This window comes from Salmo salar, chromosome 03 (assembly GCF_965601325.2).
Source record: "Salmo salar chromosome 03, fSalSal1, whole genome shotgun sequence".
NCBI lineage: Eukaryota > Metazoa > Chordata > Actinopteri > Salmoniformes > Salmonidae > Salmo > Salmo salar.
This window is the reverse complement of record NC_138293.1, coordinates 27,627,236-27,641,374: the sequence shown is the minus strand read 5'-3', so window position 1 is coordinate 27,641,374 and position 14,139 is coordinate 27,627,236. Positions and strand designations below refer to the sequence as shown.

Here is a 14,139-nt window from a genome sequence, read left to right as displayed (position 1 = left end):
AAGTAATGAAATGGCTACCCGGACTTTTTGCATTGTGTCCCCCCCAACCCCTCTTTACTCTGCTGCTACTCTCTGTTTACCATATATGCATAGTCACTTTAACCATACCTACATGTACATACTACCTCAATTAGCCCAACTAACCGGTGCCTGTATATAGCCTCGCTACTGTTATTATTCACTGTCTTTTTACTGTTGTTTTATATTTCCTTACTTATCTATTGTTCACCTAATACCTATTTTTTACTTAAAAATTGCACTATTGGTTAGAGCCTGTAAGTAAGCATTTCACTATCTACACCTGTTGTATTCAGCGCACGTGTCAAATAAACTTTGATTTGATTTGAATTGATATCAAAGCTGACGTGCATACCTAATGACGCCGCGTAAAATTTTGCGCTACACGTGTACCACAGCATTCCTAGCCTAGCCCACAATGTCTGCTGTGTGGATCGAGCAGTCGACAAGTCAAGCAGTCATTTGAAAGAGTAAGAACATTTCAGCGAGACAACTCAAAGGCGAAATCCATTAACGCCAAGATAATAGAATTCATTGCCCTTGACAATCAACCATTCTCTGTCGTGGGTGATGTTGGCTTTCACAACTGGTCGAGCACCGGTACACACTACCAAGTGTGCTATTTTTCAGATGTTGCCCTACCGGAGTTACACAGTAATAGGGTCACGCTATTAGCTTCACGACTGACATTTGGACCAGCGATATCAGCCCCATGAGCATGCTGAGTCTGACAGCACAGTGGGTCGTCGAGGATTTCGTACTGAGGAAAGTCGTATTGTATGCTCATGAATGCACTGGTTGTCATACTGCTGCTGCCATTTCAATGGCATTTGAGAACATGTTTGAAACTTGAACACACTAGCTAGCTCCATTCGAACAACTGACTGGAGAAATAAGCTCATCAACTGCTCCTGCAGCAGACGTGATACCCCTCTGTCATGGCATTGAAACGCCTGCTCAACAAAACTGCCGACACAGGCTGTGAACAAGCGATTCGGTGGCATTCTCTCTTTACTGGGTCGCCGCCATGCTCGATGCTATGTACAAGGACCGCTACTTCGATGCAGACAAGAAACAGGGTTTACATGAAATGTTACATACACAGCTGGACAAGATGGAAACAGACACAGTGACAGTGCACACCGAGGAAGAGAGGCCACAGACAGAGAGAGCTGAAACTTCACTGCTTGACATGTATGATGAAATCCTGGTTGAGAATGAAACGACTGAACAACGAAACAGCACAGCAAGTCAGTGAAAGAAATAGGTTTTGATTATATTTTACTGGTAATGGGGACATACGTAAATGCCAACAAGATAACTTTTTGGTCAGTGTGGCATGTGTGTGTGTAACCTTTATTTAACTAGGCAACTCAGTTAAGAACAAATTCTTATTTACAATGGCGGCCTACTCTGTCCAAACCCGGATGTTGCTGGGCCAATTGTGCGCCTCCCAATCACGGCTGGATGTGATACATCCTGGATTCGAATCAGGGGCTGTAGTGATGCCTCTTGCACTGAGATGCAGTGCTTTAGACCGCTGCGTCCATCTGTGTGTGTGTTAACTATTTAACTGTACTAGAATGCTTAAAAGGCCGCTAACATTTTACATATTGGTATTGTTTTTTTTTAGGGATTCTGCAAAGAGGTATAGAGTATCTGTCACTCACACGCAACCACCAGAAGTTAAATTAAACAGCATACAATTTCTAAAAGCTGGACTAGATGATCGATATAAATCTTAGTTTTCTGATACATACCTCCTTTGAGTATGTTACATATTTTCAGATTCCGGCCAAAGTAATCTGTCTCGGAAAATTCAATGTACTCCCAATTCTTATACCAGACACATACCCGGAAACCAACGTGGCTCAACTGGAAGTTTAAATAAAGGATAGTGTGTTAGCGATGGGTTAGGTCCAAGGCTGTTTGAACTGTCAAGAATGCAACAAGACTAGAAAGTGTTCACAATGTTTATTGAAAAATAAATCAACTTAAATTCTCACATGAAATCACTGAGTAGGTAACTGCAAATACTGTCATTCCATTGTTGCAGGGTGACATTGTCAGAAAATGTATACATTGCCCCTGGTAAAAGTGTGTCAGATTAAATATAGCAAACAATTTCCAGACACCTAGTAGTTCTGGTATTACCTTACTAAATGTATCTAAATGTTATAAAAAGTTGTACATTCTTCTCTACTTGGTCACACTAGACAAGTACATGGAAAGTGCTGTCCTACCATGCCAAGTATACCAGGCTTTGGTACTTTCTGAAAAGCAAAGCAATCTGTCCATAAGCAGCCAAAATACTTAAAACAATACCCAGGATTTGAAACATCATGGTAATTATTGCAACTGAAATTGAAAGATACTCAATGGTTTGACTGACTGCCGGTTTCCTGTTTTCATGCAATATACAAACTGCTAGACAGTGCCCAAACCATAAGTAGGAACTTGTCATTTTTCCAACAGAATACTGGCAGTGTTTTTCTGAAGAGGCATTGTTTGAAGCAGAAACCCCCCGCCCCCCCCAAAAAAAACTCAAACCAGTCATGTCAGGTGAAATGTACTTTTCCAGCAATGACATAATCCATTAGCTTCGTTCAAAACGTTTGTTTTTACCATAATACTCCTCTACATCTGTACATTACCTTTTCCTAGACACCAACATTTCAATGGTTCTCTTTAATATGCTATTGTGACTACACTTTCAGTTAGTCGTACACACGTATGCGCGCGCGCACACACACACACACAAGTTTAGACTGCCATTGGCATTATCTGTAGAAATCGATTAACTTTTATTTGGATCATCCAAGTCTTCCGTATCAAAAGAAAAGGGCTTATCGTAACCCATGAGGTGGTTATAGTCATGAGGAAGTGGGAACAGTATCGGGTTCACAAGCATCGACTTCTTGTCGGCATAGAACGTGGTGAACATTTTGCTGACACCCGGTATCTTGACCTCACTCTGACGGAACACAGTCTTTTTCTCCATCAGGAGGACGTTGTAAGTGACAGCTGTGTACGTGTCAGTGTCCTGGTTGTGGTACAGGCGAACCACATAGCCTTTGGTGATGATGTGGAGGAGGATGGGTGTCAGGAATGTAAAGAAACCGATGACACCGCAGAAGGCACCTTTCAGCACCAGACTCTGAACACCAATGCCCGTCTTCAGAAGGATGTATGGCATCACACATAGGCTGGCCCCGCTACTGGTGTAGGAGAACATCTTCACACCTGCAACAAACAGACAGAAAATACAGCATTATTAAAAAGGTGCAATTTTTGTTTAGTTATGCAGTGATATCGCTGATGTTGATGATGGTAATAATGAGATGATAACAAAGTAATACCTCGAACAGCGTTGCCGAGGTTCCCTGAATAGATCAGCTTCCCCTCTTCAGAGTGGCAGGTGGAGGATGTAGACAAGTTGCGGACCATCCGCTGTATAGAGGCTAACTGTACCTGGGCAGAGATGGACACAAATGGGAAACTATTTATTTCCATTCAATGTCTGCTACAATTTATAACAAATAATGTATCCATTTAAAATAACCTCCATTCAAGAATTACCTTTTAGAATGAGGTTTTGAAGAAATGATTATAATATTGCATCATTCAATCGTGCATAGGAGTTGTAGATATTAATTGAATACCGAATGCATTTTAAAAAGTTAACGCACTGGCCTGTACAACCAGGCTAACCTGCAGAGCCCGAAGTCAGACATAATGCTGTGATTGATAAATTATCGAACGCAGAGCCAATAACCAGCTAGTTAGCTAGCGAACATGACATAATTTCACATGGAAAAATTGGCTAATAGGACATATATTCATTGAATGGAAGTAGCTGATACATTTGAAAGAGAAAGGAATAGAGGCAAATACCTTGTTAGACGCACCATTGAGAAACGACCTTTTGACAGTGTGATACAATTGCTCTTGGGTCTTCAATGGCAGCCTTCTACACGCGTTAGAAGCAGGCCTCCCATATCGGAGGGCAGCAAATTGGATAATAAACGTTTGCGAAATACCAGTACGTAATCCACGTGCAAAGTGAAGCTGAAACATTCTAAAATAATAAAGTTAAGCCGCCTTGGCTAGCTTTTTGCTAACTGAAACTAGCATACACAACAGCAGCCTACTAACCCAACCCACTTTCTTATTCTGTGGGAAAGGCTATACGGACACGGGACCATAGAGACCCCTAGTGGCCAGAAGGCAGCACCATTTGAACGTAGTCAACTGGGTGGGACTTCCAACTTCATTGGCTAATCCCTCCTGGTGACCCTCATGTCTAACCGGGTCATCAGAAGAGATCAGGCGATCGTGAGAATAGGAAAATGTACTACTTAAAAATGGAGATAGATCAATGGTGCTGTCTAGGATGAAGGAAGATGGCGGAAGTGGATGCTGAGTTCGAATCAGGCAGCGCGTTGAACAAAGTTGGTGAAGACGAATGTTCTGAATGGACAACAATAGTATCGAAAACTGGAACAAAAAGGAAATTGTTAAGTGTATGAATGATAATGAATCACTTCTTGTCGGGATGCGTTTGTTGAGTAAGAATGCATATGTGAGAGGCCCGTTTGAGTTGTCAAATGGTGAAGTAATTGTATTTCTGAAGAATCTAGAAAGATTGCAGTGACCCTCAAAAGAATCTGGACAACAGAAGTTTTGAACTTCAGAATAGAGCACCCGTCAATGAAGTCCTGGTGTGGTTGGTGCCCGACGTCTGACCCGCTGGTTAAATAAAGAAAAAAAGTCAGTCGGTCCGGTTGTTTTTTGTTAAAGAGAAAATACCTACACATTTGAAGCTTGGTTATGTAATATATGCTGTAAGAGCTTTCGTCCCCAAACCATTGCAGGTAAGAATTGTAAAGGATTTGGCCATGTTTCAAGTGTGTGCAGATGAACAGAGTCTACTGAAGAACGGTGTGTAGAAGGACAACAGCGTTGCAATTGTGGTGGGGATCATGATTCCGAGTTCCTGGAATGCCCTGTAAGGGTGAAGGAGATTGAGGTGGGAAAAGTTGAGGTCAATCGAATCTTGTATGCGGAGCTGATTAAAAGAATTGAGAAAACAAGTGACACTAGTGAAGACATTAATTTTCCTCATAGGCTTTATCCAACAAACCATGGCGGAGTTAGTGCCTACAAAAATATGACATTACTACAGCCTCTCCCTTCTGTGCCAAGGTGCACACAGGTTTTGTAATATCACAATAAAATTCCTTGTTAGATACAGTGGGGAGAACAAGCATTTGATAACCTGCAAAATCAGCAGTGTTTCCTACTTACAAACCATGTAGAGGTCTAATTTTTTATCATAGGTACACTTCAACTGTGAGAGACGGAATCTAAAACAAAAATCCAGAAAAATCACATTGTATGACTTGTAAGTAATTGGTTCGCATTTTATTGCATGACATAAGTATGATACATCAGAAAAGCAGAACTTAATATTTGGTACAGAAACCTTTGTTTGCAATTACAGAGATCATATGTTTCCTGTAGTTCTTGACCAGGTTTGCACACACTGCAGCAGGGATTTTGGCCCACTCCTCCATACAGACCTTCTCCAGATCCTTCAGGTTTCGGGGCTGTCACTGGGCAATACGGACTTTCAGCTCCCTCTAAAGATTTTCTATTGGGTTCAGGTCTGGAGACTGGCTAGGCCACTCCAGGACCTTGAGATGCTTCTTACGGAGCCACTCCTTAGTTGCTCTGGCCGTGTGTTTCGGGTCGTTGTCATGCTGGAAGACCCAGCCACGACCCATCTTCAATGCTCTTACTGAGGGAAGGAGGTTGTTGGCCAAGATCTCGCGATACATGGCCCCCATCCATCCTCCCCTCAATACGGTGCAGTCATCCTGTCCCCTTTGCAGAAAAGCATCCCCAAAGAATTATGTTTCCACCTGGTTGGGATGGTGTTCTTGGGGGTGTGGGGGGGTTGTACTCATCCTTCTTCCTCCAAACACATCGAGTGGAGTTTAGACCAAAAAGCTCTATTTTTGTCTCATCAGACCTTCTCCCATTCCTCCTCTGGATCATCCAGATGGTCATTGGCAAACTTCAGACGGGCCTGGACATGTGCTGGCTTGAGCAGGGGGACCTTGCGTGCGCTACAGGATTTTAATCCATGATGGCGTAGTGTGTTACTAATGGTTTTCTTTGAGACTGTGGTCCCAGCTCTCTTCAGGTCATTGACCAGGTCCTGCTGTGTAGTTCTGGGCTGATCCCTCACCTTCCTCATGATCATTGATGCCCCATGAGGTGAGATCTTGCATGGAGCCCCAGAACGAGGGTGATTGACCGTCATCTTGAACTTCTTCCATTTTCTAATAATTGCGCCAACAGTTGTTGCCTTCTCACCAAGCTGCTTGCCTATTGTCCTGTAGCCCATCCCAGCCTTGTGTAGGTCTACAATTTTATCCCTGATGTCCTTACACAGCTCTCTGTTCTTGGCCATTGTGGAGAGGTTGGAGTCTGTTTGATTGAGTGTGTGGACAGGTGTCTTTTATACAGGTAACGAGTTCAAACAGGTGCAGTTAATACAGGTAATGAGTGGAGAACAGGAGGGCTTCTTAAAGAAAAACGAACAGGTCTGTGAGAGCCGGAATTCTTACTGGTTGGTAGGTGATCAAATACTTATGTCATGCAATAAAATGCAAATTAATTACTTAAAAATCATACAATGTGATTTTCTGGATCTCACAGTTGAAGTGTACCTATGATAAAAAATGACAGACCTCTACATGCTTTGTAAGTAGGAAAACCTGCAAAATCGGCAGTGTATCAAATACTTGTTCTGCCCACTGTATATGTACAAGTTCACAAATGTCAAAAATAAAATTAGATAATTGATCCTCAATCTTCAGCATCAAATATGCAGGCTATTTATAAGTTGCAATATTTGATTTACTATATTGTTTAATATTGAAAAGGTATCTGATTCAATAGCACAGCTCACTTATAAAATTGGTTCCCAGTTACTTAATCTCCCTACTGATAATCAGAGCTGCGAAATGTCCTTAAGCTTTTTCTGATGAATACAACCTCAGTCAGTTGTTTTTGTTGACTAATTAGGACAATCAAATGAGCATGTGAGAAAACTGCAGTGGTTCATCTCACTGGAGTTCCAAGTACAGAAGCAGTTGCACATGATACTTTGCATGTACAGTTAGGACATAATACAATAACAAATACAGGGACTCATCTCCAGTTCTGAAAAAATAAAAAGACTTGAAAAATAGGTGAATGACTGCCACGGTAGATTAGTCTCTGTAAAATAGGTGAATGACTGCCATGGTAGATTAGTCTCTGTAAAATAGGTGAATGACTGCCATGGTAGATTAGTCTCTGTAAAATAGGTGAATGACTGCCACGGTAGATGAGTCTCTGTAAAATAGGTGAATGACTGCCACGGTAGATGAGTCTCTGTAAAATAGGTGAATGACTGCCACGGTAGATTAGTCTCTGTAAAGCTCAGTCCTCTGTCTATAGTTTTATGTCAAGGACTGATGAAGTCTTGAAAAGGTAATAATAGAAATAGTTATTCTGTTTAGGTTAGCGACAGTGCGGTCACATACTCATCTGCAGACAGGTGCAGTATCTCACTGTTAATTGCTTCTCTTTCGTGTCCCAAACAGATAAATTGCTTTCAGCTATGTCATAGCCTGGAAGGATCCCCAGAAATGAACACACAAGTTATGCACACAGAGGCAGCATTCTAGGAAGTGTCCACATTCAAAAACATGTGGAACTTCCGAGTGAAAGGACTTTTTCCCAAAAATCTGGTTTCTAAATTAAGACATTCTACACAAAACTCATTTATACAATGCAAAATACAAAAAACTATTTAATGACTCAAAGGCAACCAGAATAAGGCACTGCATGAGGAATGATCAAGCCGGCCACCATGGAACAAAGCGCGGGATAGGGATACACAGTGAGTGTCTACAAAACAATGACATTTACTGTCAATGAGTATGTTTAAAACAAATACAAAAACTGGTCTCAAGAAACCAAAAGAACCAATGTGAACCCTCAATAAAGTACACAGCATATGTAGTTTGTTCCAGAGGAACAATTTGGTAAACCTCTCCATCTGACACAGTGAGGGGAAAAAGTATTTGATCCCCTGCTGATTTTGTACGTTTGCCCACTGATAAAGAAAGGATCAGTCTATCATTTTAATGGTAGGTTTATTTAAACAGTGAGAGACAGAATAACAACACAAATATCGAGAAAAACACATGTAAAAAATGTTAGAAATTGATTTGCATTTTAATGAGGGAAATAAGTATTTGACCCCCTCTCAAGCAGAAAGATTTCTGGCTCCCAGGTGTCTTTTATACAGGTAACGAGCTGAGATTAGAGCACACTCTTAAAGGGAGTGCTCCTAACCGCAGCTTGTTACCTGTAAAAAAGACCTGTCCACAGAAGCAATCAATCAATCAATCAGATTCCAAACTCTCCACCATGGCCAAGACCAAAGAGCTCTCCAAGGATGTCAGGGACAAGATTGTAGACCTACACAAGGCTGGAATGGGCTACAAGACCATCGCCAAGCAGCTTGGTGAGAAGGTGACAACATTTGGTGCGATTATTCGCAAATGGAAGAAACAAAAGAACTGTCAATATCCCTCGGCCTGGGGCTCCATGCAAGATCTCACCTCGTGGGGTTGCAATGATCATGAAAACGGTGAGGAATCAGCCCAGAACTACACGGGAGGATCTTGTCAATGATCTCAAGGCAGCTGGGACCATAGTCACCAAGAAAACAATTGGTAACATTTTACATTTTAGTCATTTAGCAGACGCTCTTATCCAGAGCGACTTACAGTAGTGAATGCATACATTTCAATTCATTTTATACAGAATTTTTTTTTTCTTCCGTACTGGCCCCCCGTGGGAATCGAACCCACAACCCTGGCGTTGCAAACACCATGCTCTACCAACTGAGCCACAGGGAGCTCTAAAAAATGTAACACACTACGCCGTGAAGGACTGAAATCCTGCAGCGCTCGCAAGGTCCCCCTGCTCAAGAATACATACACATGCCCGTCTGAAGTTTGCCAATGAACATCTGAATGATTCAGAGGACAACTGGTGAAAGTGTTGTGGTCAGATGAGACCAAAATGGAGCTCTTTGGCATCAACTCAACTCGCCGTGTTTGGAGGAGGAATGCTGCCTATGACCCCAAGAACACCATCTCCACTGTCAAACATGGAGGTGGAAACATTATGCTTTGGGGGTGTTTTTCTGCTAAGGGGACAGGACAACTTCACCGCATCATTTGACGGGGCCATGTACTGTCAAATCTTGGGTGAGAACCTCCTTCCCTCAGCCAGGGCATTGAAAATGGGTCGTGAATGGGTATTCCAGCATGACAATGACCCAAAACACACGGCCAAGGCAACAAAGGAGTGGCTCAAGAAGAAGCACATTAAGGTCCTGGAGTGGCCTAGCCAGTCTCCAGACCTTAATCCCATAGAAAATCTGTGGAGGGAGCTGAAGGTTCGAGTTGCCAAACGTCAGCCTCGAAACCTTAATGACTTGGAGAAGATCTGCAAAGAGGAATGGGACAAAATCCCTCGTGAGATGTGTGCAAACCTGGTGGCCAACTACAAGAAACGTCTGACCTCTGATTGCCAACAAGGGTTTTGCCACCAAGTACTAAGTCCTGTATTGCAGAGGGGGTCAAATACTTATTTCCCTCATTAAAATGCAAATCATTTTATAACATTTTTGACATGCGTTTTTCTGGATTTTTTTGTTGTTACTCTGTCTCTCACTGTTCAAATAAACCTACCATTAAAATGATAGAGTGATCATTTCTTTGTAAGTGGGCAAACGTACAAAATCAGCAGGGGATCCAATACTTTTCCCCCCCCAATGTAAATCTGAGTTTCAAAGAGTATATGTAACATTATTTTTTCTCTTGTGGCAGCTGCTGGATGGCAGGCTGCTGGGTGGAAGGCAGCTTGGATTCATTGTTGTTCATAGCCTCCTTCCGGTGAGCCAGGAACGGGTACATGCATTTGTCTGCTCCAAGAAACTGGTACATGCAAACGATGGCGTCAAAGGGCAAGACACTAAAATAGCCAGGGATACAGAATTTAATAAATGATCAGTAAGCGCATAAAGCTATGGCTCCCATGATATACATTTAATGGTGGCACAATCCCTGCAAGAGGGGGGGGGGAATCAGAGAATATACAAGGATGACATTAAATTCACCTAAGAGAGCTGTTTGACAAAACCTGGGTATCTCAATTATTCATGTTGTGTACTACTTACGTCTTCATGAAACTAACCATGTACATAATCCGAGGCGTACAGATCATGGGCTGGTCTGTTAGGATAGCCCTCATTGCCTGTTGCACACACTGCTCTGGCTTCAACGGAGGGAAGAGTGGGGCAATCTCTTTCCTGATGGGACAGAAGAAGTCATCAATTAGTTTGTAGTGTCTTTGCATGATTTCATATTTGATGATGCCAAGAATAAATTAGCATTGTGTTCAGATTTGAATACACTTGTTAAATGTAACACTTTACCAACCTGATTTTACACCCTTTGAACATGTCAGTGTCAACTAAGAAAGGACAGACCAGCGTCATTTTTATCCCGTCTTTCTCAGCTGCTTTCAGCTCGTGGCTGAGGGACTCATGAAAACCTATAGCACCAAACTTGCTGGCACAGTAGTCCTGGTAAAAGACAGAATTTGCGATAGGTCATGGTTTGACCTGAGTTTTCAGATAAAAGACTCGTATACTGTAGGAAGGTATACTGTAGCTTTATCAGTGGAGAATATACTGCTAACCTCAACACCAGCAGTGGTGAACAGACCCAGAGAGCTGGCTACCGTCACGATGTGCCCATGGTTCAGCTCAAGCATCTTGGGAACAAAAGCCTTGGTAGTCTGAAATTGAAAAACATGCCAAAAGCATTCTTATGGTAAGAATAAAAACATTGCATGGCAAGTGACAATTGATATTATGGTGTAAAAATTTGTCCTAAGCAGATTTTCATATAGGTCTATCCCATCTCCTTTGGAAATACACTTCATTGCCACTGGACTAGTCCATGTGAAACTAAGTGCTCAGATTGAGTGCAATGCAACTGACCCAAAAGTGAGCATGGCAGTTGACCATCATGGTGCGCTCTAGGAGTTCATCTGGACACTCCAGCAGGTGACGTCCTGAGACCACCCCGGCATTGTTGATCAGGATATCAATGTTGCCCACATCACGTTGCACCTTATCTGCAGTCAAGTACACCTCCTCTCTCTTGCTTACATCACACAGATAAGTGTAGACCTTGGGCTGAATCTGAGATTCATCTCCCTCCTCACCATCCACTGAACCTGTAGAGCAGGGGAGATGGTCCTTGTCTGGTTTAGTGGAACACTATTTGAAGGTGCATTCTGTAACATTTGCAAACACAAACAGCACTTTATTTTGTGATATCCCTCAATCTTTAGGGTTAAAGGAATTAGAATAGAGATACATATTTGACCATAATATCATTTGAAACTAAATAGTGCAGGTCTACCTAAGTGTCCTATGACAACACAACAACATGAATGGATTATGTCCTAGTTTTTAGGTTGTAATGTAAATCATAATATGAATCACATGATTCTCTTTTTTTGGATCAAGAGGTCTACATTGAAACGACCAACGCTATAAATACTGGATTGCGCCTTTAAAAGGGCAATTTAGCAGTTTCAGTAAAAAGTTGAGGGGTGGGGCTGGATAAATGTAATCACTCAAATTCATTGAGCTAGGAATGCAAGGACCATCCATGATATCAAAATCATAGTTTTAACCATGTTTTGATTCTATACAGTGTTACTTCACATTTACTTTTGGGATTATGAGCGGCACAACAGTTAAACAAAGCCCATGAAGCATGTCATTTATAAATTATATTATTCAATGGGTACATATTAATTTTTAAGTCCAAACGTTGATGTAGCAACTCATGATTTCCCCTTTAACAGTAAAGTAGTATAATTTAATAAAGCAGCAGTTTGCCAACCTTCATGGTTCCTATTGGTAATGTCGCTGTAGATTTGTCGCACCATGTCAGCTGTCTCCTCGTTACTTTCCCAATTTATGTCCCAAAGGATGACCGTAGCACCTCTTCGGGCAAACTCCTTGGCAAAGTGTCTTCCAAGACCGCTTCCTGCCCCAGTGATCACACAAACCTGACCCATTACGTTCTTCTCTTTTGGACGCACGATCCATCTCGTTCCAGCCAACACAAAAGTCCAGAGAACTTTGCACGACACCAAGCAGAATTCAACAAAGATATTCATGGTAAGCAACAACAAAAAACAGGCCTTCAGAAAGATTTCCTGACCATGACAATTTCGAGGAAAGATGAGACAACAAACTTGACTTTGATAGCCTATTGTGCAGCTGTTGTGCTAATTATTGCTAGTTGCTACTTTGTTGCGAGTACTAATGCTTGTTCACGAGGGTCAACTTGCACAAGGCACTGCGCATGATTCTTATTTTCTTCTTCTTGGAGTTTAACGGCGGTTGGCAACCAACACACACACACATATATATATATGTGTGTGTGTTTGTGTGTGTGTGTGTAGTGTGTGTGTGTGTGTGTGTGTGTGTGTGTGTGTGTGTTTGTATATATATATATATATATATACACACACACACACTACATACATATAATATAAATTATATAATAAATAAAAAATAACAATTTAAATAAAAATAAACCCCAAACAAACCCTACACTCATTAAAAACCCTCTATCCCATTCCACTACTTTGCCCCATCTACTCCTGCACCATGCCAACGGCCTGGGAGGACTGGATACCACCACTCAACACACACTATAACTCTTCTGATGTCAAATCTCGTATACCCAAATACTTCTCTGCAGCTGCCACCACAACATCTATTTTCTGTGATTTACGTTCCATTTCTGTGGTAACCACACACCTATCACAAGTCCATTACAGGTTACCTTCATTGACTCATCTGCACCCAACTCCTTTCTCACCCACCCTGAAACTACAAATGAATCTGCCAAAAGCCAAGGATCCACTTTCTCCAAAAATGTCACTCCTACTAGACCAGATTTTTAACATGTCCACTGATGCCAGAGCTTTACCACACCTTTCACCTTACTTAACTCGCGCTCATTCACTTCCATTTCACCTCCAGAGCTCGGTCTGGAACACAGCTCACTCTGTTTGCACTTGACACCAATCTTCTTCAACACCCCATCTCCCTTTTTAATTGCCATATTCCTTAAATCCAACCTCTGCTTTCCTCATTCTCTTTGACCTCTTTTTTCCCCCTTGATTCCTCCTCAAAAATCCACCTTTTAGTGACCCTGCCCCAATATTCCTCTTCTCCCAACTTTGCTTGCAGCACAGTGGCATCCCAACATAACTCCATCTCATAATCATAATTCTCACCTAGGAAACATGTCTTCTCCGGGCGCTGACATTTCGAGAGCATGAGCAGTGGCCACACAAAGAAAAGCGACCTGAGACGGTTTTATGAATCCTCTCCCACTGCGCACTCTTGCTGACAGTTGGCTCTACCTTCTTGCCCTTTGTGCTGTTGTTTGTGCCCAATAATGTTTGTGCCTTGTTTTGTGCTGCTGCCATGTTGTTGTCATGTTGTGTTGCTACCATGCTATATTGTCATGTGTTGCTGCCATGCTATGTTGTTGTCTTAGGTCTCTCTTTATGTAGTGTTGTGTTGTCTCTCTTGTCGTGATGTGTGTTTTGTCCTATATTTATATTTCGTAAATTTTTATTTTTAATCCCAGCCCCCCAGGCCTTTTGCCTTTTGGTAGGCCGTCATTGTAAATAAGAATTTGTTCTTAACTGACTTGCCTAGTTAAATAAAGGTTGAATGAATAAATAAATACATCTACAAATCACCTCACTTCTTCTTCTTCAAGTTTTTATTGGCAGATCGCAACCAACTGACATGTGCATACACTGCCACCTACTGTACTGAAGTGTGAGACCAGACACGGCATACCCACTTTAAATTCTGATAATACAAAATTGGGAAAAAGGACAATTATCCTGCCAACTAGTAGCACAAAAATAATTATA

The 14,139-nt window shown here is 41.8% G+C and overlaps 2 protein-coding genes across 2 annotated transcripts; both read right to left on the bottom strand.

Annotated features, from left to right (window-relative positions):
• Nucleotides 1-2,524: 2,524 nt before the first annotated feature.
• On the bottom strand, nt 2,525-4,219 carry tmem70 (transmembrane protein 70). The gene is made up of 3 exons (XM_014190494.3): nt 3,913-4,219; nt 3,378-3,489; nt 2,525-3,261 (listed from the first exon to the last, which is right to left on the bottom strand). Exons 1-3 carry the CDS (start codon nt 4,093-4,095, stop codon nt 2,816-2,818), a joined length of 741 nt encoding a protein of 246 aa, XP_014045969.2. The 5' UTR covers nt 4,096-4,219; the 3' UTR covers nt 2,525-2,815.
• Nucleotides 4,220-9,798: 5,579 nt separating this feature from the next.
• LOC106599325 (retinol dehydrogenase 10-B) lies at nt 9,799-12,518 on the bottom strand. Its single transcript, XM_014190495.3, has 6 exons — nt 12,075-12,518; nt 11,159-11,397; nt 10,855-10,953; nt 10,593-10,738; nt 10,331-10,462; nt 9,799-10,125 (listed from the first exon to the last, which is right to left on the bottom strand). The coding sequence occupies exons 1-6, from the start codon at nt 12,352-12,354 to the stop codon at nt 9,960-9,962; spliced, it is 1,062 nt and encodes a 353-aa protein (XP_014045970.1). The 5' UTR covers nt 12,355-12,518; the 3' UTR covers nt 9,799-9,959.
• Nucleotides 12,519-14,139: the final 1,621 nt, after the last annotated feature.